The sequence below is a fragment of the Megascapheus bottae genome, chromosome 10 (genome assembly GCF_031878675.1).
Source record: "Megascapheus bottae isolate mThoBot1 chromosome 10, mThoBot2.hap1, whole genome shotgun sequence".
Lineage (NCBI taxonomy): Eukaryota > Metazoa > Chordata > Mammalia > Rodentia > Geomyidae > Megascapheus > Megascapheus bottae.
In genome coordinates, this window is record NC_143518.1 from 20,232,100 (window position 1) to 20,256,994 (window position 24,895).

General features: G+C 40.4%; 1 protein-coding gene across 1 annotated transcript in view; it reads right to left on the bottom strand.

The window, feature by feature from the left end:
* Cacna1e (calcium voltage-gated channel subunit alpha1 E) overlaps positions 1-24,895 on the bottom strand; it is a 446,101-nt gene that overhangs the window by 23,173 nt on the left and 398,033 nt on the right. Inside the window, exons 30-40 of the mRNA XM_090340308.1 lie at positions 23,385-23,545; positions 22,462-22,599; positions 21,468-21,669; positions 20,231-20,395; positions 19,620-19,730; positions 15,506-15,589; positions 14,694-14,819; positions 11,353-11,418; positions 7,170-7,261; positions 6,440-6,605; positions 1,795-1,922 (exon numbers count right to left, since the gene is read on the bottom strand). Coding sequence (XP_090196434.1) covers positions 1,795-1,922; positions 6,440-6,605; positions 7,170-7,261; positions 11,353-11,418; positions 14,694-14,819; positions 15,506-15,589; positions 19,620-19,730; positions 20,231-20,395; positions 21,468-21,669; positions 22,462-22,599; positions 23,385-23,545 — 1,439 coding nt within the window. The remainder of the gene's footprint in view (positions 1-1,794; positions 1,923-6,439; positions 6,606-7,169; positions 7,262-11,352; positions 11,419-14,693; positions 14,820-15,505; positions 15,590-19,619; positions 19,731-20,230; positions 20,396-21,467; positions 21,670-22,461; positions 22,600-23,384; positions 23,546-24,895) is intronic.

Below are 24,895 nucleotides of genomic sequence, written 5' to 3' on the forward strand. Positions count from 1 at the left end.
CTACCACCTCTCTTCTCTTCTCATTGAGAAAACCAATGAAATTTTAACCAGAAATGAGTTATGTTGTGCCTTTCAAAGTAACAGAGAGGTTCTCCCTTGTCATTTTGCTCAGGTCAAGTATCTAAGTCACACAAAGAGTCCTTATAGAACTGTTTGTTCCCAAAAGCTGGAATAAGGGAGGTACAACACTTTTAATGATATTGACATCTGGATCCTAAGGTAGTGTGAAACTTCAGGAAGCCAGAGTTTCTGAGAGTCAAAGATAGGCTAGATGAACAATATACTCCATTGGTAGCAGATTTTTTTCTTTGCTCAGGTCAGTGCTTAGGCAGTTCCCATCATCACCCATGCTCTACAGGTGCCAATTTTCCATACTTCCCAATGGCAGTCTCATGGGATTCTTGTCAATCATCAGAACAGTATGATGTAACATTGTCCTCACAAAACACTCTTCAAGGCTCACTAATGCTATTTTTTTGCCATTTGACAGATGAGGGAACTCAAAGAACTTGTCCAAGGCCACACAATGGCGAAGATATAGCCAGTCCTGGTTGCACTCTTCCCATACTGCCTATCCCTTTCTAAGAGGTATTCTATTGGAAAGTGAATCCAGGAAGGAAAAGCTGGTTCTCAGTAACTATAATAAAGAGTGGATTTAGAAAATTCTAAGTCATAAGTGATTACAGAGAAGAGAAATTTTTATTTACCTACTCAGCCTCAAAAACATGTAACCCAAGTCCAATAGACTGATTTGGGGAAGAAGGTCAAATTATAAAGGGGCTCCAGGTGGAAGCAACAAGGTCTACTCCTGTGGAGGATGACATTCCCTGTAGTATTTTCAGAGGGGGACCAGAATGGACTGGGGTGGTGAGTGAAGACCCAGAAGCTAAGATGTACTGGGTCAGAAAAATTTTGATTTCGAGTTCTTTCACAGTCCTACAGTATGAGGGCCAAAAGGCTACCTTTTGTACTTTGAAACAAAAGCTAGCAGACTTTTTTTAAAAACAATATTTGGTTAGTAAATACTTTTGGATTTAAGAACCATGCCATCTTTAATTTTTCCATAAAGTATGAAATCAGCCATACAATATGTAAATGAATGACTAGCTTTGTTCCAATAAAACAGTTTGTTAAAAAAAAAAACAGATTCTAGACTAAATTTAGCTTATGAGTAGTAGTTTGCTAACCCCTGTTCTAAAGCCTGGAAAGAAAAATGCCAGTATATAACTACTGGACAGTGAAAAAGATAATAAAGAAGTTATTCCCACCAGTTCTTCTCTTCTAATCAAGTTTCATGTAGTAAAAAAAAATCCCTAAGTATTTCAGGAAGCAATTGGAATAACAAACTCTAAGTTATTTCCAATTGTACTCATTGAAGGGAAATGAGGAAAGAAAAAACAAACAAACAAAAAAACTATCACTGGCCATAGTTACTAGGTTTCCCATTGGCCCAGAAATCTCTTATGAAAACACCTGGTGACTCAAAGAAGGCCACTCATGTTGGCAGTCAAAGAGGAAGGAGATTATTAAAAGTCTCAATGGGAGTGAACCCAAGTAACCTGAGGTGAGGACTGTGTGAGACTGACCAAAAAATGGGTAAATCGTGTCACAGAAGGAGACAATAAAGGAGGCCAAAGAAATTATGTGTTTGATGAATGGCTTAAAACAAGAGCCACCACCAAGAGGACCTTCCTTTCCTAGTGTAACAGGCAGACATTTGGGTGGCTCCAATTTCAATCTTCCCTGAGCACTCCAGAGGCCCTTGATCTCCGGATGGCCGAGAGGCGTACGCACCATGCTGCTCGGTCATATTCTGCCCAGACACGGACAAATTCATCCAAGTGGTGAGGTCCCAGGATGGAGGAATCTCGAGTCAGGTACTCAAAGTTGTCCATGATGACAGCCACAAACAGGTTGAGCATCTGAAAAGCAAAAGAGACTCAAAGAGTTAGGGACAACTTTACACAGAGCCCTGGAAGCAAACCAAAGGGCTCAAGGGCAAATAAAATCTACAAAAGTTGGGGCTGGGATGTAGCTCAGTGGCAAAGCGCTTGCCTAGCAAGTGCAACATCCTGGGTTCGATCCCCAGTACAAAAAAAACCTGTCTGTGACGCTGACATTCCCTGCAGAAGCAGTGGCATCATTCCTCCTGTACATTTTACTGCATGAGCATTATGAATGTTATTTTCCTATGTCACGTTCTTTTTGCAAAATAGTCTCTAATTTCTTTTATTATCTGTTCCATTTACTTAACTGTTCTTGAAGTAGCAGACGATGCAACTTCAATATCTTCAAAGGTTTGAGCGAGTTAAGGGCAGATGCAAACCCTCATTTTCTAGTCTGCCTCCTTTGCTCTTGGTGCACAAAAGGGGCTCAAAAAACTGATGAGAAATCTCACAGCCAAGGCCATAGCTTGCTGGAAGAGCTAGAAGTTGTTCATAGGTTTGAAGTGACTGCTGGAAGCCAATCTTCTCATGTGTATTATCTTTGCTATGCCCAAACATAGCAATGTAAGATCCAAACACAGAGATTAAATGCTAGGGATATGAGGTAGGAAAATGAAAATGTTTCTCTAGAGATCCATTCCTATGCCTAGAAATTAGGACAGAAAGAAATCTTAAGGCAGTTTCTCTGGGCTGACAAAAAGGTGGAGAGGATAGTTGATTCTTAAACTGAGTCTTGACCTGATAGAGCAGTTCCCATTTACCAGACAGAGAGACCACATAAAAGGGTATCTTGGGAAGAGGAGAAAGCATAAATGAGAGAGAATATGAAGGCATAAAACCTTTTAGGAATCTTTAACAAACATCAGAGCAGCGGAGGCAAGTACAGAATCACAGAAGCACCTTATCAGCCATACTGAAGAGTCTAGGTCAACATCAATAAGGTGTCCAAATAGTATATCCTGTAAGCTTTGTGGGACAAACTGTCTCTATAACTCTTGCAAGTATTCAGCTGTTCTGTTGTAGCACCAAAACAGCCAGACAGTATACAAATGAGTGTGGCTATACTCCAAGAAAGCTTTGTTTATAGACACTGAAATTTGAATTTCATATAATTTCCAAATGTCATGAAATATTATTCATGCTTTGTTTCCCTCCTCCCTCAACAATGGAAGAATAAGAAAGAAAACCATTGTTAGCTCACAGGCCATACAAAAACAGATGGCAAGTCACATTTGGCCCATGGGCTGTGGTGTGCTGATCTTCAATCTAGAATATTCTGTAAGGCAAATGAAATTACTAAAGGAGTTTAAACAGAAGAGAGACCAGACGATATTTTCATTCAGAAGGAACCTTTGGTAACTGCAGAGAGTAAAGGGAGACTATGGATGAGAACATTGTGATCTTCCTGAACCAAACAAGAGGTCAGGACAATAGCAAAGAAGGCAGTAGAAAGTTCATGAAGTTGGAAACAATGGTGAATCCACGGCTCTGTCACTGTGTGTCTTTCCCCCCTGACACCCATTGATTTTATTTTGGATACAGGTCCTTGATTAGTCCCACTGAGTGTGATCTAATGGGACATCAACCTATGCCCTAAGGGCTCAGCTAGTAACTGGATCACACTTCTTTGGGCCACAGTGCTTGGTGATCCAATCAAAGCCCATAAAAAATGGTATTGAGCAAAAATAAGAAAGGACTTGTTGTTCCTTTTTGCTTTTGAATATGTGAGGATGTAAGTAAGGTCTGGAGCTTCAACTGTGAGCCCTCTGGGAGCTGTAGGATTGGGTATTTAAAAAGCAAACACATGAAAAAGAGGAAAATGAGGTCTATAAACAGAACAAGAAAGCTGGTTCCGGTGATGGTATCCAAGACCCATAGCAAGCTTTGCTTAAGCCTGCCCCGACTGATTCACTGACATGCGTACATAAGGTTCCATTTATCTTAAGCTGGATCTAACTGTAATTCAAAGAATCCTATCTGATGGAGAGACCACCTGGTTGTGGGCCTGAGAAAACAGGAGCCTCTCTCCAATGGGTTCTCAGTTTAAGTGGTAGGGTATGTGACCATGGAAGCTTTGCAGAACAAGGACAGGATTGTGGTCTTGACAACACAGATCTGTGTTGGCTCCATCACAATAGCCGGTTCTTCTTTCCCCTCCCTTGTGCTGTCTAGAATACAATTAGATGTCTGATCTTGTTTTCTCTTACCATGAGGATAGTGAGGGTCATTCCCTCAAGATGGTGAAAGAATGAGTCAGAGACAAGCAACCATAGAAGGCCTAACTTCCCACCTCTGGACTTCATTGGTATGGGAGGGAAAACATTTAATCCTTCAGGTTAAGGGGCTGTTGTTTGACAATCCTAATACAGGCCTCTTTTGTAGTCGTTCTGTCACTGAGATTGGAGCCATATGGAATTTCTGCCTGGATTATGAAGGGCTTTCCATGCCTCTACTAATTTTCCTTTACATTCTGTTCAGAGTATTGATTACTATTGCTAACAAAAACTGGTAGTCTTGAATTGACTCACATTAAAATCCTTAGCAGAGTGCTGTGTGCATTCATACCTAAAATGCTTGTTCTCTTTCTGAGATGGGTTAAATTACCATCAGGTCTTCTAGGAAAAAGGCACTTCAGATTCCCATGTGTTTTAAAGCGTGGCCCATCATCTCTGTATTGTGGTTGGTTTGAGCTGAGAAGCTGTGGACTTGCCCAGGGCCACAAAGTCCCAGTTACTGCTGAGATTTAGAAGCAGATTGTCTCCTACTGAATATAACCTCATTAAAAAATAATGTTCATGTGAATTATGCAGTACTGATCATCTCAAAATTTCGAGAGTACCTTTATAGTCCCTAATTAATTTTCCAGTTATATCTCTGGTTTCTTTGAAATATTTATTATTAAACAAACCCATAAGATAAAAAGGAGATGTGTCTACATGTACTTCTATTCCTTCTAGTTCACCGCTGTCTGTTAACTGGTTTTTCTTTGACTATAGGTTACCAAGGCATTGAAAGTACACTAACTGTACTGAAGATATGAAGAATAAACTAAAAACTCCAATTAATATCATTCTCAGTTTTCATTCAGCTCCATTTTACAATATACTTTTCAAATTCAAATATAGGATAATTGTTTTGTCTTACTTTTATTGCAATGAAATGTATGACAGTGTTAAGAAGTAGCTTAACACACATTTGTCAGTTCACTATGCAAAAAATACTCTTGTGCCTCCCATTTTAAAGCAAACTAACACTGGGAATGTGTCTTGGCCAAAGCTAATACAGTAATGAAGTTAAGACCACAAAAGCTGTTACGAAGTCTCCAGTAAGATCACAGCACTGCAACACTCACCTATGCACCACATTTAGGCGTCTATGTGCAAGTCCTACCCTACCCTGGAGAACTGAATTATGGGAAATTTCTGCCCCCTTGAAATTTTAAAGAGGTAGAAATGCCTGAACATGACACTTCATTGATGCCTAGCCATTTTTCAGCAGCAAGCTTCAGTATTTACAGTGAAGCTTGAGCTAAGGGATACCATAATAGAAATATCACCATTTTTTATTGATCAAGAAGTGCATGATCCACTTATTACTGATGATCTGATATTTGGCATAGAAAGTTCTTAATGTTGATAGGTGTGTTTATTCATGCTTTCTACAAAGGAAAGAATAAAGAAGGCACCAAGGGCTTCTCACTACATGAGTGAGAGCTACATGTTATTACTTGAAATATATTAATATTCAAAGCAATCATATGCTTTTACATCCCCAAGCTGGCCAGTTATCAAATGCAATGATAGCACGTATCAGGAAAGACCCATAGCTGCCATTTTGTATTATTATTATTCCTCTTTTCTTTTTTTCTTGCCAGTCCTGGGGCTCAAACTCAGGGCCTAAGCACTGTCCTTGGACACTTTTGCTCAAGGCTAGTGATCTGCCACTTGAGCCACAGCACCACTTTTGGCTTTTTTTCTGTGTATGTGGTACCGAGGAATCAAACTCAGGACTTCATGCATGCTAGGGGAGCACTGTACCACTAGGTTATGCTCTTGACCCCTCATTCCTCTTCTTATATTAACACTCTCACATATTTTTAAGGTACCTTTTCTCAAATAGTTATAAAATAGTCTAAAGAAGATATCCTCAGCCCTCGTTATCATGTAAACTACTAGAGGTACAGAAAAGTAAAGATTGACCCAGTTCACCCCGGAGTCTACCTGAAGCTCAATGCTCTATTCTCTGAACTCCACTCAGACTCCTCATCCCTGCTCCCTAACTTCTCTGGAAGCAGCAGAGACTTCTTCTCAGCCAGTGAAAGTCACTCATCCAGGATTCCAAGGAGCATCCTGCCCCCAAGCATTCTCTAGAGGAGAAATTAATTCTTCCAGGGACTCAAGTGTGTACATGTGTCACACACAGGAGGAATCCCCTTGTCTCTTTATCAGAAGCAGCACAGACCACATCTCAAGCAAGAACACAATAATGCTCACCAGGAAGGAACAGAAGAAGATGAAGGAGACAAAGTAAACGTAGGCCAGATCGGTGCCACAGCGTTCATTCTCATTCTGCCCCGATGGTGCTGTGGTGTCAGGCTCACAGCCTTTCTCCCCAAGGCATGACAGCATAATCTCTTGCCAAGCCTCGCCTGTAGCACTCCTGAATCCCAAAGATAATTGGTTTAGAAGGAGAAAATCTGCACATCTTACTCTTTTCTCTGGCTTCTTCCCAAGCCACCTATCTCTCCTTTTGCCAATGGCAAACTAGGCCCAGAAGGACCTTCTAATGGTTTCATGCAGAGAAGATGGATGTTGCTGATGAAGTCTCTCTTGGGTTCTGCCCTCCACACACCCTACATCTCCATTGAGGACTCTCTGTTGATTGTAATTGAGATAATGGTGAACCCTAAGATATGTATATACATAGCCATCCAAGGCTTTAGCCCCCTATGGGATCTACCTCCAAGACACTTTCCTTGTCTCCTTTTCCCATGTTATAGCTGACATGTGCAAAGTCACTACCAAGTCAAAACTGTTGATGGAACTTTCGGGTGTCATTGGGCTGTTTGGTAAAAACACTGTCTTCTTCCCCTTCCACAGCATGTCTGCCAGAAGCAACAGCAGGAGGATAAAGAAACAAACGAAAATGAGGTGAAGAGACTGGCCAACTCTCTCCCTGCCATTCTGAGGACTCCAGCTAGAACAGTTAGACACATCTGGGTACCTGAAAAGTAGCATGAGGGAACCAAAGAAACTCCGGAAGTTGTTGTGTCGGTTGATGTGACTCTCCTCATCTAATTTGATGTTTCCAAATACCTTGAGTAGAAAAACAAGAAAAAGCAATGAGTGTGGCTGAATTTTCTTATCTGTCCAGCACATAGTCATGTTCACAGTCAGATGAAGGCTGGTGAAGCTACATGCATGACTTCCTATGTCCTGTCCCAGAAACAGATAACTCAGATCTATTAGAGAGGTGGTGCATACCAGGCTTTCAGTCTTCACACAGAAGTGCTCATTATCTTCCCTATTGCTCCAATGTAGTCAAGAGGATTAATTCACAGAAGGTCTAAGCACAATACACAAATAAGGTCTTTATAATGCCACACTGCTGGTATGTAATTCCTCCACTCAGACTCCATCTTTTCTTTCCTTAACTTTCTTGTTACCTACCACTTTTATCAAAAAAACATCAGGTCAGGTGCTGAAGACTCACCCTTGCTAGCTACCCAAGAAGATGAGATCTGAAGATCCCAGCTGGGGAAGCTAGCCTGGGCAGGAAAATTCAAGAGATGTTTTTTTAAAGCTTCAATTAACCAGCAAAAAGCTGTAAGTAGAGGTAAGGGTCAAGTTGTAGAGTACCAGCCATGAGCAAAAAGCTAAGCAGAGAATGCAGTCTTTGAGTTTTAACTGTACCAATGGCAGGCAGACTCACCAACTCACACGCACACACGCACACACACCAACAAAGAACAAAAACATTACAAAAACATTGCCTACAATGGATACATGGAGAAAGTTAGGATAATTGGACACTTGGAAAATGAAAGCATGTATGTCTAGTGTAGCCACTGCAAATCCCTGCGACAAAGAGGTACCATTCAAGGATTTTTGTTCAGAGACAATGAACAATGACTCTGCAGTGTGAAGTTGAAATTAAGCCCTGAACCCCTCAATGAGAGGGGCACTCTTTTCCTCCAAGGTTTTCAGGGTCTAGGATTTAGTTTTACAAGTTAGTGCTAGCACAACTGAGAGCTTCCTAGGTCACTTTCCCAGCTTTTTGAGACAATTTCCAGCCTACATTTCAAATGCTTCAGTTTATCCAATGTATGCTAAATGGAACACATTTTTCCCCTAACAGTTTTTAGAATGTGCAATTGAGGAACAATCTCTGCCCCCAGCTATTTTGCTCAAGTAACTCCCACTGACACCTGCTTTGGAATTTGTTCTCAGCACTAGTTTTGAAAACTCAAATACTACTTGTCTCTCAGCGAGTCTGGAGGTGGAAAACTAGGTATGAGAATGAAAGAAAAGGATAAAAGGCAATGGGCCCGCAAAGAGGCAAGTGGTTGTATTTCAAACCTCCTAGCAATGAAACCAAATTATTCCTAGACATACCACAAGGACACTCATACATTTTAAACTTGTTCCTATCTCCATATTCCTTCTTTCGTTGTCATTCTCTTAGCAGGCTTGCAATTTACCCCTGATCCATTACTTATAGGACACTTTCTTCTAATAAACTCTAAGTAGCATTATTGGTTATTCTCATTCTGATTTTCTTTAAGATTTCATTCAGTCATGGCTTAGTTGGAGGACACTTGGAAATGTTTTTACATGGCAGAGGTGTAAGAACCAAAGCAGCAAATTGTCATTTTGAGTATTTTCTAAGCTAATTTTCAGGACAAAAATGTATATTTATTGTGAAGGTGTTCTTTGCAATTTCTTTCAGTTATTTTTAATTTTTACTGAGTCTTTGCCACTAATCCAAATCTCCTACTTCAGAAGGGCATGAGAGAAAAACAACGAGGCTAGTTCATAAAGTCCTATGAGATTAATGGTTTAAATCTATCTTCTAGTGAAATCACAGACCCTTTAGAATTAGACATGGACCCATGATGGCCTCTAAACCAACTCCTCCATTGTAGAAGGGGGTGTTTGGCCAAGTACTAAGAAGTCAAGTATAAGTACTGACTTGACCTGTTCTTACAGCTGAGGATGAACGCCTTACCTCTAACAGCTTGTAACCACAGGCTCCTTTTCATAAGTTGCAAATTATAAAGTTTCTCCTATCTCCAAATTATTTTCCAAATAATCTCTTCTAAGAAGCTTTTGAAAAATATCTATGAATTTATTCAGTGAGACCAAAGGAGGATATTCTTAGAGGGAGAACACAAAAAATGCGATGCTTCTTTGCCTCTGATCATATAAAATAATATTTGTTGAAATGAACCCCAGGAGAAGGGATAAAAAAGAAAATATAAGGTAATAGTTCTTTTTACAGATACATCTGGTTATTATTTATATCTTTCCAAAAGCCTGTGTCCTATCCTGTGTCATTATCTCTGTTTTGTGGTGACTATTATTGGATACCATTTCTGAAGTAACAAGGGCAGGCTTGTGTATGCTTTGTGCATGGTGATCTTTGCCATGAATTCATGGGCCTGAATGAGGATGGGCAATTAAAGGTAAGTTACAGTGGAAGTGAAATGGCTCTTATGTCTCTGTGGGATGGAAACATGTCTAAAGGAAATAACCTTAGAGTTACTTTGAAGACCATAACCTCGTAATTCAGTTGGTTCCATCTCCCACCAAATGACCAGAGAAATACTTGGATTTGCTCATTTTTTGGGAAAAGAGACATTATAGAGTTAATAAAATGGACTAGTGAGGCACCAGGTGGCTCATACCTATAATCCTAGCTACTCAGGAGGCTGAGAGCTGAGAATCACAGCTATCCCAGGGCAGAAAAACCCATGATGTTCTTACCTCCAATTGCCCAGCAAAAAGCCAGATGTGAAGCTGAGGTTCAAGTGACAGAGTACCAGCCTTGAACTAAAAAGCTAAGGGCTCTGAGTTCAAGCCCCAGTACTGGTAATCAGTGTGTGTGCATGCGTGCACACATTGCAAAATAAACAGAATTCAGTTTAAATCTACTTTGGGCACACTAAAGGCTTCTTAACCAATGGAGACAATGAAGCTCATCTAGAAATATTTCTACATCACTCCTGAATACATTGCTCATATACCTTCCCATTGTACTTTCTACGTATGCATATGTGTTATACATTTGGATATTTCACATGCATTTCATACTATGCCTGGCATACCAAGAAATTCACACAATGGTAACTAGCATTATCACTATTATTAGTGGTAGTATTATGAGTAGCAGATTAAAATTGGAGATGGTGTTATTCTAGTTAATTCTGCTTGAATATAGATGGAAACGGGTCTAAGAGACATCGTAAACATAGGCAAACAGATTTAATCAAGTTTTAATTTCACTGTTCAAGAATGGAGGGATAGAGGCATGCATAGCTCAAGTGGTACAGACCTTGCCTAACAAGTATGAGGCCCTGAGTTCAAACCCTAGTACCATCATGGACTATTTAGAAGATTTAAATTCTGGGATCAAATTTTGGGGAGTTAGTACAAGCCATGATGCCAGTCTTAAGCCTCATGGGGATTTTATTTTTAATACCTCTCAGACCATCATTATCTGTCCTTTAGAAGATTTACAGAAGAACTTAATACTTTTCACCAAATCACACAGTTTGACATTTGACATTCTGTTTTATTTTGAGAGAACAGAACTCTCCAGTAAGGGGGTTAAAAGAATAAATGAAACTAAGAAGTTCAGGCAAAATGGAAGAGCAAAAGAAGAGATCCTACAATGATGCTCTAGAAAAGGCTATTAACACACAAAGCTTGGGAGATGGAGCATTGGTTTCAGGTGGTAAATGGCAGACTGGCTGTAGAAGATTGTCAGCCCAGGTTCTTTACTAAGTTTAGTCAAGTTATCGCCTAGCCAGTAAGCAAGCCCTTCTGAAATAAGTAAAAAGCCTGTCCTAAAAAATGTATCTGACTGAGTGCTGAGAAATAGATTGTAGTCTTCTTGTGGATCCCTCTGGATAACAAAATGGTGTCCCTTTGCTTTAGTTCAATAAAGCCCATAGAAAATTCAGTTGCTTGTAAGGCAACAACACCATCTGTCAACCTCAGATGAAACTCTCATAGCAGAGCACCATGGATTCCTGAAGAACTATTTGAAATGTGTAAGATCACTACCATAAGACCTCTGGAGAGTGTTTCGACCACCCTAACTCCTGCATGTTCATGTTGCTAAACCAGAGACAACATGATCAACACATGCCACCCCCCTCCAGGTTCCTGATGTGCCTACTCACCTGCATCCCAATGATGGCATAAATGAAGAAGAGCATGGCAATCAGAAGGCAGACATAGGGGAGGGCCTAGAAGAAAAGCAGAGGTGGTCATTGATCAGAGATGTAGGCAGTGTCCGTGACCAACAACATGCACTGGTAGGACAAGAACTCTTGTCTTAACACTAATTCAAACAGAGGACTGGATCCTTATTCCTTGGGGAAATTCTTTTATGGATGTCCAAATCCTCCAACAGATGGATAGAGTTGGTCATAGTCAGACTTGTAATTTATCATATTTACCTTTGTGATAGAGAAGACAGCTCATCCAGAAGTAAAGTCTATATCTAAAAGAGAGCTAAGAAAATTTCCTGGCCTTGGGATTTGCCTGAGTTAGCTAAAGATTAACAATCCAAGTAATTCTTGGCTTCCATATCTCAGTATTTCTCTTTCCTGCTCCATCATAGGGCCCATGGTACAGAATCCAGACACAAAGTAGAACAAGAGTCTCACCTGGTTTATTCCTAGAAGGTTCTTTTATCTTTTGAGGAACCATAATTTTCCCAATACTTAAAAGCCTCGTGATGTTGCATTCTGTTTCATGTAAATTCCCAAAGCCTGCTAAATGCTAACTACCACAGAACATTGCTGAGAAGTCATGAGGCAGAGAATACTGTATGTGTTTCTTGACAGCATTCAATATGAGGGAAGAGGCATGTGAGAGACAGAAGGCATGAAGCAGCTCTGGTGGCTGGGATGAGTATACAGGCATTGGGGAATTTGAAGGATTTGGGGTCAAGATGGGGATGATCTAAGTGCTAATATGGAAGTCCCTGTTCTTTATCATCCAGTAAGATCCCTGGCAGCTAGTGTTTCTGTGAATCACTGTTCTGAGTCTATACAACATGAATCTCAGGAAACCAACCAAGAGCTTTCCAATGGTTCAAGCAAAGCAAAGCTTATCAACAGAGCCCTGAAGAGCCCTGTGAAACTATTACTTTACAAAATTTAAATGTCGCTGAAAGCTGGTGGGAGAATACTCTCTTCCAAAAAAATACTGATTCCCAAGATCTAAGGAAAGAAAGGGCTGCATCTCTAGGAAGCATGGGAAATTCTCACTGCTAAGGACAGAGTAAGAAAGCAGGGTTTCTTGCAACCAGAAGTACTGGGGCCTTCTGTATTTGCATTCTGTCCTTGATCTACCTTCCCTACTAGTAAATCTCTAGCCCAGTTCACCTTTCCTACTACCAGCTTGAGGAAGAAGACCAACGATTTCACATATTATCTTTTCTTATCAGGCCATCAGTGCTACCAGGATTTAAGAGAATTGGATGATGCCACAGCCATATTGGAATACACAATGCTGTTAATGGGTTGTGCTGTAGCTTGCTGTTTTGCATTTACAGAAGCAGCTCTTGTCAATCTGACTTTAGGACATTTTCTACACTGTGCCTCAGAACTGTTCTGAAAAGGAAACTCCTACCTGGAACAATGTTACCTCGAGCCAGATTCACCTGACTCCCCATTTTTCTGCAGAATTCACTAGAGTAAGCCAACCATTTGGCCATCAGATTTTGACATCTCTCTCTTTAACCTTAATAGCACAGAGTTTCACAGATATGCAGTGATTGTGATACTATGACAGGATGACACATATTTCTTCAGAGAGTAACAACGGAAGCTTGTTGGGCAGTCCCCGTAGAATGAAAAACAGCTTTAAAAGCATCTTGTCATTTTGATTCTAAATCAGAATTTACCTGAGGCTCAGGTGGTGAATTCTTGCTAAGGTTTTATGATTTTCCTTCTGCCATGTAATTTTGAAAAAAAAATACGTTTCATTGAGTTGAGGCCTCCGTGGGAGATATCATGTCAAACAGCTACTCTGTAGCAAAACTGGCAGGGTTGCACCTGGAAGCCTCGCCTTACAATAGGTCTCACAGCTGAGATGATGCTGTAAATCAGCAATAATGATGCAGGCTACATTGCATTTCAAAATGAAGATAAACTATGAACTCATGGGCTTATACCCTTTAATTTCTTAAATACTAAATATATACATAAAGGAAGAAAATTGAGCTAGTTCATGATTTCTTATTTTAGGATTAATTTTCTCAAATTTACTTTTAAACATATTCATTGAAAAATTCTTTTATTAACAAGAAAGGAAATGGCACTTGAACAACACTTAGGCAAACCCCCAAAATATTGAGAATTTTTCATATTTTCTAGACTTTTAATATATTTAAATGTTTAGAAAGTTTCTTTTACTAGAAATCTGTCACTGAATTGAGACAATTTTCAACTTATAATTATTATATATCTACCTCTGAATGGTCCCATGAGTGTGTTTAAAAGAATCTCTGATTTGCCCAGATATTCCTATTTTTATTTGTAAGACACTGAAATCACTATTGGCATACTACATATTCTTCATATCCTTACATTCAGAGCTATACCAATAAAGACACTGAAAGACTGCATACAATTTATCTTTGCTTTGACACATAAGTCAAGAAGTCCTCAGAAACATTAAGTAGTCTTGAACAGTGGCTCACATCTGTCCTCCTTGTAACTTACTAAGATGGAGAGGATCCAGGCCTGTCTAAACAAGAAGTGAGAAAATATTCAAGAAATAAGCAAAACAGGCTGAGGACATGTTCATGTGATAGAACACCTGCTTACTAACCATGAGGGTTTGAGTTAAACTCTAGTACCAACTCTCATACACTCCTCGGAATAAAAACACTATTAAATAAATTAATTGATAAGCCCTTGACAAAGTATGAACCTTTGCATGGGTGGAATTGCTCAGGGACCATCTAAAGGAAGACAGCATTTCATAAAGCACATCTCCTACCTCAGTGTTCAGACAGAAGACAGAAGTAACAAAATTCAGGTGCTCTCCCCCCCTCCCCCCCCAGGCTTAAATTCAGGACCTAGGCACTGTCACTGAGGTTTTATGTTCAAGGTAAGCACTCTAATACTTTGAACCAAAGCCCCACTTCCAGTTTTCAAGTGGTTAATTAGACATACAAATCTCATGGACTTTCCTGCCTAGAGTGGTTTTTTAACCGTGGTTCCTAGATCTCAACCTCCTGAGTAGCTAGGATTACAGGCATGAGCCACCAATGTCTGGCCAGATGTTTTATAAAACAAGACCTGAGCTGATCACTGTCTAGCTAAGTTGTATTATACCTAAGAAGTGCTATATTTACTGAATGCTTCTAGCAAATACCCATTTTGCCAGTCTAACCTTCCCTGAGGTAAATAAATAGAAATTCTGATATTGGTCCAAAGTGTTGTTTGGTTATGTTATTTGGTATAACAGCACCACATTAATCCTCGGGGAATTTCTGGTGACTTACCTTGAAGGACTGCACAAAGGTCCAAAGTAAAATACGAATGGTGTAGCCCTGGCGCAGAAGCTTAATGAGGCGGGCAGCTCGGAAGAGCTTCAGAAAGCTCATATTGAAGCCACTGGTATTCACTAGCTAGTAGACCAAAAGAAACACGTGATTAGTGACATCATAGTTAAAACACATCAATTTTGCATATTTATTCCTCTTTCAGATCACAAAGTAGAACAGGATCGCTGGCTTTCTTTATCCCAACTCTAGCTGATGGGCAGATCCACTGAGTCCATCTCTGTAAGCCTTCCCAGATCCACCCTCTATTGCTAGGTACTAGGGCAGGGGAAACAGCTCAGCACCTATGAGACAAACTTGGCCTTCCTTGTCTCAACTAAGTAGTCTGAAGTCCACAACTAGATAGCAAAGGAGCAGAGCTAATAATTGAGGAGCACATGGCTCTGCAGTAGTCAGATGACTATCATGAACTGCTCAGGTCTTGTTTAGGAAACAATTCAGGTTTGAGGACTGTACCACCTCTGACACCCTAGCAGAACACAGTACATACGAGTCTTCTCCAGATACCATCTATTCCACTTTCCCCTTTATTTAGGAATCGACTAGTTGAGTCATACAAATAGAGAAAAGCCATCTAGGAGACCCAGTGCCACTCCAGAGTCTGCATATTCTGGCTAATGCTCAGAAGCGAGAACATGAACTCCCAGTACTTTAAGAGGGTTTGGTGGATTGATTGTATATGATCTTTAAAAAAAAATAATAATGCTACTCCATGGCTCAACTTTAAAACAAGGATTTAATGAGCCACTCACCTTGCTGTCTGTCAGGATAATTTCTGTGATACTGCCTATCACTGTGATGAAATCAAAGATATTCCATGTATCTCGGAAGTAGTTCTGTCAAATGATTTCAGTTGTAAGAATATTAAAAGATAGAAAACAGTGAAAAGCACAAGGGAAAGAAAAGAAAAGGCATCTTTCATTACATAACTTTGTTACTTGGAATTAAAACTTGTCAATTCATGCACAATTTCATCCTAACTTTGGCTTCTGTTTCCTATTTCTAACCAGAAATTCTACTTCTCCTTTCCTAATTTCATTTTGGAAAGCAGTTCCATCATTATTTGAGGCCCTTGGTTTTGAAACTTGTCACTTAAAAATCCCACAAGAGGGAGATTGAAAAAAATCTTTTAGAAAACCTTTTATTTTAAAACCATTTTACTGAGGCATGATTGACAAATAAAAAACCACACTTGTTTAATGAGGATTTGTAGTTTGGGTTTAGAGAAATACCCACCTATGAGATTGTGACCTTCAATACAACTCTTAATGCTTTACCTATCTATACTGCATCAAGTGACCCTATAAAATACAGTTCTGAATTCCAGTTATCTATAGAATTCACACAAATTTTAAGAGAATAAAGATCATTGGCACGCCAAAAAGAATCATTGAGTCTTTCCAAACCAACCAGTGATTGACAGTAAGATGCTGTATGACATCTTTCAGGGAGGTATAACTACATTAAAATCAAAGCCAAGCAAAACAAAAACCCAAGAAAGCCATTAATAAAATAAGTGAGTTGAAGGAGTTAGCAGAGTTTTAAGGACCTGGAAATCCACCAACTAGTTAATACTCCATTTAATCAAAAAGTGTATTGATGTACCTACCTCCGACACTGAACGATCACAGACTATGGAACCACAGTTACTACACTGATACACTGAAGTCTTGCTCCTCAGTGTGCCTTGCCCCAGCCTCCTAACTGCAGAATTGGGTCCCTACTCTATGTTCTAGAGTCTTGGTATTTGTCCAAATTATGTATTCTTCTCATGGGTCTTATAAATAGGTAGTGATAAATTGCATGTATTTATAAAGTAATGAGTGGAAGCATTGGCCAGATGAGTGAAATAATAATATATAAGATATACAGTAGAGTCAGGAGGCTAGGAGGAGGATTGAGGTTCAAAGCCAGCCCAAGCACTAAAGTCCGTGAGACTCTTATCTCCAATTGACCACCAGAAAACCAAAAGTGGCATGTGGCTCAAGTGGTAGAGCACTAACCTTTGAGCTGAAGAGCTCAGGGACGACGGCCAGGCCCAGAGTTCAAGCTCCAGGACCCCCCCCCCAAAAAAGAGATATATACAGTAGAGAGAACAGACGAATGAGCAGAGAAAGATGTTACATTTCACAAGTACTCTTATCTGAGGCTGTAAGGGCATCTATTGTTATTCTCACTTCCTGTATGATACAACCAAGACTTAGAGAGTACTGATTCCAAAGCTCTATAGACTTCCCAGGCATGTAGAGAAACTGATATATATTACTTCATCAGGAAGCTCATTTTTCAGAGTACTTAACACATCACTGGTGGAACCAACATCGAGTCTTGATCTTTTCAATTCTCAGGGTTCTCCTGGTCTCCAATCTGGAGTACCCTTCTTGATTCCTGTTTATAGGTATAGATCTTAGAGGACTGGTAGCCTTGGGTTCCAGCAAGGGGGCCTTATAATACACATTAGCACAGTGTACTACAAATGGCACAGTATAATACAGTATTCCCACCTATCTGTTTTTACCTTACATAATTTCAGAATGGCACAGTATAATTCAGTATTCCCACTTATCTGTTTTTACCTTGTATAATTTCAGTTACTTGTAGGCTAAAAATATAAATGAAAAACCCTTCCCCCCAAACCCTCCATGTCTTAAATTGTATAGTATTATGAGTAGCATTATGAAAATATTACACTATTCTCTGTCTCAGTTATGATGTGAATCACTTCTCACTTCGTCCAATGTAACTGCTCTGATTATACTACCATCCACTACTCACAGTGATTGTGTTCAACAACACTGCTTTTACTTAGTGGCCCCAAAGCGCACAAGTAGTAATGCTGTCAACTCAACTTTCAAGAGAAGCTGCCAAGTGCTTCATGTAAGTGATAGTGTGACAGTTCTCAGTCCAATAGGCAGCTCTATACGAAGCTATTGCATAGTGATGTTTAGTTTGTGTAAATACACTCTGCGATGTTCAATGATGAGATGACCTAACCATGTGTTTGAGAACCTTTCCTGTCATCTAGTGAAACGTAAGTGTGTATGTGTATACAGAGTTCATCACTACCCATAGATTCAAGCATCAGCCACATGGTTTTGGAATATATAGGAATGACAAAGAGAAACTGTTGTACACACAAGATTTTTGTGGACTTTAAAATCAGATCAAGTTCGAAATCCTAGCTCTACCTTTTCCTAATTTGAGGCAAAGCATTCAACTTTTCTGATCTCTAGTTCATCCACAAAGGAAGAAAATAATAATGCCTATCTGATATCGTTGGCACAAAGATATGTTTTGCACCTAGCACATTAGAGGTGACATTTGTCTTTCCACCTCTATGGCCTGTAAAAAGCTATACAATTTTGTTAACTTTAGTTCTCCCTTTTAAAACAACATTCATGATGTCAGAAATGATGATACATCCATGCCTAGTTTGGTCATTGAGGAGATTTGACAATATAGTTATATCTTGGAGAATTTTGAAAATCTAGGATGCTATATCAATTCAGTGGTGCCTTGCCTAATATGAAGGAAAACCCAGTGGTAAGGGTTGGATGGAGACAAGCCTCAGGGCCCAATCCTCTAGTTAAGTCTATAAGTGTATATTCAACAATCATAATTAAACACATAATTGGGGACTATGTCACAGGAAATAACAGTACCACATGGAACTCATCAAGATGCACAGAGAAACTTTTCTTGTGGCACTGGGTCCTCTCAGTTCACTGAGATGGACTAAAATGGTCTAGCCTAGACCATTTTAAAAAGGCACCTTTGCTGGTTGTAGCTTCTTTTTACCTTTTCATTTCCACAAGTCTCAAAACACTCAAAAGGGAGTCAAGCAAGCCACAATGCAGCCCCCTACAGTGAATTCTCTTTACCTCTCCACCCCAAGTGTTCAAATTAATGGGTTTCCAAAGAATCAGAGGAAGATTGAAAGCAACTCCCACAATCAACACTGACAATTATTAACCCAGCCCAGAGTCTGGGTTAGAACTTATTCAGCTTAACAGCCTAGTTATTTCTTCCTTTAGGGAAAGCCACATGCACATGCAATTTTAAATGGCAGTTCACACCCTAAGTAAGTGTGAAGCAGCTGTCAAGTGGGTTTCTCCACAGCCCTCTGAACTCATAACACGCACTGAAGCAAAAGGGGAGAAGCCAGAGAAAATTATTTTGTTTATAGGACTCTATAGCAAAGGACCAAATTCTCTTAAACACGCTTGAGAACAGATGCAAGAATTTGCCAAACAATTATAATTAGTAATTGAGAAGTAAAATGAAACCTCATGCCAGAAAAAATTTTCCCTGCCTCTCTTAAATCCAATTCCACAATCCTCTCCCCACACACCCACACACCCTTAAAGGTCATTGGCCTTTGTAAGCATAAGTAACAAACATTTCTTTTCAATAGCAGAAATATTCTTCATAGTATTAATGGAAGGAAAGCTAATAGTTTATTCTTTGCTATGTTTGAAACTATAAGGGAGCATTTGAGCCATAAAATCTGTATACCATTAACATGTAAATAAGCACTCAAAGTTTATTAGTGTTATCTTTGATTTGCTCCCTTTGCTCCTAAATCACAATTCATGTGTAACCCAATGAGTAGCCTCCCCCTGCCCCTTCACTGTTGACAGAATTTGACAGAACTAGAACCAATTGTTAGGGGATAATAAGCCATGCACCCATCATCCTATGTTAGGACAGTGCATTGAGCACTCACACAAGCTCTCCTAATTAGGTAGGCAGGTGTATAGATCATTCTGGAACAGCAGTCACCACCCCCTTACAACAAAGCCAGGAATGTTGTACCCTAAAAGGAAGAGAAGACAGCCTGAAACTGGTACAGATTCAGTGACATACCAAGAAGCCAAATGCGATGACCTTTAGGACACATTCCAGGGAAAACACCATAGTAAAGGCGATATTCAAGTACTTCAATGCCAGTTCATATGTACATGGAGCAGAATAGTACTGCAAGGAAAAGGTAAGAAAAAAATTCATAAGGCTAGGAGGAGAAATGCATGCCACCAAAGCTGGCCATCTCTCAACCTTATCTTATTGGACACTTGGGTGCATGGTGCAAGAGGAGAATTAGATATCCTACAAAGTAAAACAAAATAATATATGAGCCCTTGCCCCACACCAACTATTAAGAGCAAAGTACCCGGTCTACCTAAGATAAAGGTGGGCAGGATACAAAGATTTTTCAGAGTTCTTTAAGTCATCATTTAGTATTAAATACAATCACACTGGCATTAGGTTTCAACCACCCTCTAGATAACTTGCTATGTAAAGAACAGCATTCTCTTTTGTCAAAGACAGATTCTCATCACCATGAGGAAAGCTCCTGAATTGCTATTACATTTTAGTGTATTTGATCCAATGGATCAAAAGGATTGAATAAGAACAGGTGATGGGCTAGGAGATTAGAATGCTTTCCTGAGTTTTCTACTGGCTCCCCCTCTTCTCACCTTCATCATCAGCACGACAGTGTTCAAAGCAATCATGGCCATGATGGTATACTCAAAGGATGGAGAAACCACAAAGTGCCACACACGATACTGGAAGGTATGCCTGTTCTGTGGCATGTAGCGGGTGAGAGGTTTGGCACTGATGGCAAAGTCGATGCATGCCCGCTGTAGAAAGGTCAGAGTTATTAGAGTAAGTTCGAATTTCTCATTCCTAACACAGTAAGGGGCCATCAGTAGACCATTACAGAAGACAGGATAGGGATAGATGGAAGGAGCTATATACAAGTGGTTAATATGGCAACAGAAGTCAGCTGGACGAAACTGTAGGCAAGCAGTTACCATAAGTGAGAACACAGACTGGAAGCATTTTGTCATGTAAGGGAAGGACTTTGTGGTTATTAATGAAACCCATTTGAAGATACTTAGATAAGAATCCTCTCCTGAGCCCCTTAGTCAGAGCTATAGAGCTACAGGATGAGAACCCTTCATCTGAAATGCATGAGGACAGAAGTATTTCAGATTATTTTTTTTCTGATTTCAGAATACTTACATATGCCTAAGATATTGTGATAACGAGCCCCAGAACAAAACTCATTCATATTTCATATACATCTCATTCGCATAGCCTGAAGGCAATCTTGTGTTACATTTCTAAACATTTGGGGCATGGAATGAGGTTTCATGGTATGGAGTTTTCCACACGGTAGTATGTTACCTTGCTGATCCAAAAACTTTGGATTTTACAATTTTTATATGGTTTGGATTAGAGATTTTCAATCTGTATTTGCCTTTGTGATCCTCCAATGGTCCCTAACAGTTTCTGGCTTAGTTCCATTGTTCAACAATGGCAACAAACCCAACAATGAAACCTCCAATGGGCCAAAACCAAGCCTGTTACTGGAGAGACAGTGAGAGGAATGTATCCCATTCCTTTAGAGAAAATACTTGCCATGAGGGTCAGTCAAGCAAGCAACCATCTTAAAGATATAATCGTGGCACAGATATTTGCCTTCTAGGTGATCCACACAGAGATAGCAACTGCATCTTAAATATTTGACCTATCTTCCAGTCCTGCGAATCTCATACCTAGGCCTTCAAAAGAGCAGTGCTCAGATAAAATGTTATATGTGTCCATGTTCCATAAGGAAGATAGGACAATGAAGTTTCTTCCTAACCATATTGGTTGTCCTTTCTAAAGTTCCTGCTGTCCCTTCCTGCACTAGGGACCACTTGTTACCTCATTCTTCTCCAGGCTGCACTCCTCCATCATCTTGTCCCCTTGTTCCTGGAAAGTGATGATGATGAGAGCCACGAAGATATTGACAAAGAAGAAAGGGAAGACCACAAAGTAGACCACGTAAAAGATAGACATCTCCATGCGGTTGCTGCGGCTGGGGCCCCGGTCTTCTTCTGTCACATCTACAGAATGCTGCAGAACCCTACAGGGACACAATGAGGGGGCACAGAAGGTAGATGACAGTTTTGGCTTCATTAGGGGAGGTGCCATCTACTATGGGCTTTTTATTTCTATTAGACTTCTTCAACTATGCAGATCCCACATGAATTTGGGAGTTGATAGCCACATAGGTAAAGATGCACTGGCACCTCACGCTAGCCCTTTTCCCATGTGTCTAAACTTCCGAGCAACAGAGTGATGTTAGTTCGTATAGTTTTGACTATTGTATTTGATATTAAACTACTGATGGCTATTTGACACTCTACTGTCAACTAGAGTATGATGGGTAACACTGGCAAGTCTGAAAAATTAGCTTCAATCTGCGGGTGGCACAAGAACCTTCATGATCACAGAAAATGTGACTCTAGATTATACCTTTCCCTTAGTCTTCAGGCTATCCAATGCAGGGCCATGCTGGAGGGTACATCTGTGTAAAACAGCCCCTCCCTGGGGACTTTCTTAAGGGGGGAGAAAGCTGTTGAAGAACTCATTTGTTCTAGAGGAATCAGAAGGTTTCATTCAAGTCCTCAATGGCTGGCTAAAATATTAAATGTTTCAACGATTTCCTTGTCTCTGTTTACCTCACCTACATTTTTGTTTGGAGGATTTTCATGTATCCTGTCTTCTGCTAGTCTTACCCACTCACCACCACTTATTTTCCCTGTTACAATAACAAAGCGGTTAATCTTGTTCGTCTTGAATCTGCTTCTTCAAGCATCCACATAGTTCCACCTTGATGCACAGACAAGTACACCAATTTCATCCCATCACTTACTGAGGCCATCCTTCTCCTGTGGAGACTGTGAAGAGGGTGAGCAGAGCCCAGATGATGTTGTCATAATGGAATTCATGGCGCTTCCATTCTCGACCCTTCACCTCCATCTTGTTTTTCTCATGGTCTACATAGTTGCCTCTGAAACCAGAGAGAAAATGGAATCAGGCCATTTCTCTATAGCTCAGTGAAGAATCGGGAGATTTTATAGACTTCAAGAATAATGCCCAGGGTTGGGGATTTAGCTCAGCAGAAGAGCCCTTGCCTGGTAAGTGCAAGGCCCTGAGTTAGGTCCCCAGCTCTGGAAAAAAAAAAAAAAGAATGCCCTTTGTACAAATGTAAGGAAGAGGGAATTTTATTAAAGGTAGGGAGTACCGGGCTGGGAGTTTGGCCTAGTGGTAGGGTGCTTGCCTAGCATGCACAAAGACCCGGGCTGGATTCCTGGGTACCACAAACATTAAAAAAAAAAAAGCCAGAAGTGGCACTGTGGATCAAGTGGTTGAGTTCTAGCCTTGAGAAAGTCCAAGGACAGTGCTCAGACCCTGAGTTCAAGCCTCAGGAATGGCAAAAAAAGGTAGGCATTATCATGGAATAAAAATGGAATTTCATGTTTCAACAGATATGGGATTAAATCCTGAGCTAACTAGTTGCTGTGCCATCTTTGGTCACTTAATCTTTATATCTCAGGTTCCACATTTATAAAATACAAAAACCCATCTAGGTAGATTTTTCTAAGAATTTAAAATGAAAAACTAAACAGAAAGCATGTTTCACCTTGTCTGTCATACAAAAGATGCTCAAGAAAAGTTTTCCACCTATTTGTATTCCTACTGAGGGTAGAGATGAGAGTGAAGACATGACCTATGGGGGATGGAAAAACGTTCACTGGGACACATCATTGCAAAAACTGTGCTTGTGGCACTTACATGCATTCTTTCTCTGTGTCCTTGGAGCTGTCTGTGCAGTAAAAGAACTTTCCCTTGAAGAGCTGAACTGCGATGACAGCAAAGATGAACATGAAGAGCTTGTAGACAATGAGTATGTTGAAGACATTCTTCAAAGACGTCACCACACAGTCGAACACAGCCTGTGAACATCAGTGAAGACCCTGCATGTGAGCCCTGAGCCAAGATGGGGCCATACCACCACCACAACCATCCAGTAGCACAGAGAAGCTACCCCAGGACATACCATCTGGAGGGAATGTCAGGGATTAATAGCTGACTTGTGAGTGGAAAACATGCTCTGAGCCAAGAAACATACCAGGTGATATCAAGCCAAGGAAGGGATTCTTTGTAAAGTCAGTATTCAACTGGAAAAACAAATTTAACACTGGAAAGAATCTCTGAGATCATGTTAGCCCATTTTAGCCATTAAATAGCAGCCTTCACCTCATAGCTAGTATGTGACATTCATTGATTTGCTCATATTACGATTATGTGTTGTTTTGGCTCTATGCTTCCTAAAGGAATCAGGGTCACACTTCTTTAATCACTACAGCAATAGATACCTGGTGTAAGTTCATAATTGGCTCTAATTACCTTCAGCACTCCACATAACTGTTCTCTAGATTAAAGCTGGCTATGTCTTGAATTGAGATCAACAGAGTCAAGTTGGGAAGGACCGCCGATCTCATTGAGATAGAGAGGCTGGCAGACAGAGCAGAGACTTAACATTGCAGTTCAAAGACAATGCCTCCCATTCTAGGCTCTGAGCTGTGGAGTATGATATGGGAGTTCAACATGTTTCAAGCTATTTTTAGGTCCTTTTCTAGGTTTTTAGATTCAGCTTACTGGAGGGAGGGTCTAGCCCCACATGGGGCGCCACATTTTTGGCATTACTTCTTCCTAGCAGGGGTAGGCACTGCTAGTTTAATTAGTTCAGCACTGCAGGCAATGAGTGACACGCAGCCTTGTGGAATCATCATAACCACCTATGTCTCCCTCAGGTTATCAAGGTGCAGAGAGGAACCAGCACTCTCTAATTTAACATAATTAACCAAGGCCGGGTGTGCCGCCTCCATCCAGTGAGCTGACCTTGTGTCTGCAGGCTCCTCCACACCCAAGGAGCCTGTGCTATAGCTAACAGCAATGGCTAGGGCCCCACACAGCCTGGGAATGGGGAACAAAGAATGGTTATTTATGGTGAAGGCTGGTTGCACTGCTGGTGGGTGGCAAGAATCAGCTGACCCAGTGGGAGGTCCAGCACCCAGAGGAAATGGCTGGGGAGGCTCAGAGGAAAGCTGTTGGAAGCCCTTTTGGAGGCTAAAATCTTGCCTCTTGGAGATCCATGCAGTATGCTAGATCCTTGGCTGGGATAGGAAGACATGTCTCAGTTGGGAGCCATTCAGAAATGACCTTCCTTCTTTTCCTCTCCTCCCCTCTTCTTCTCCTCCTTTTCCTTATATCCTCCCTTCCCTCCTTTCTTTTTCATCAAA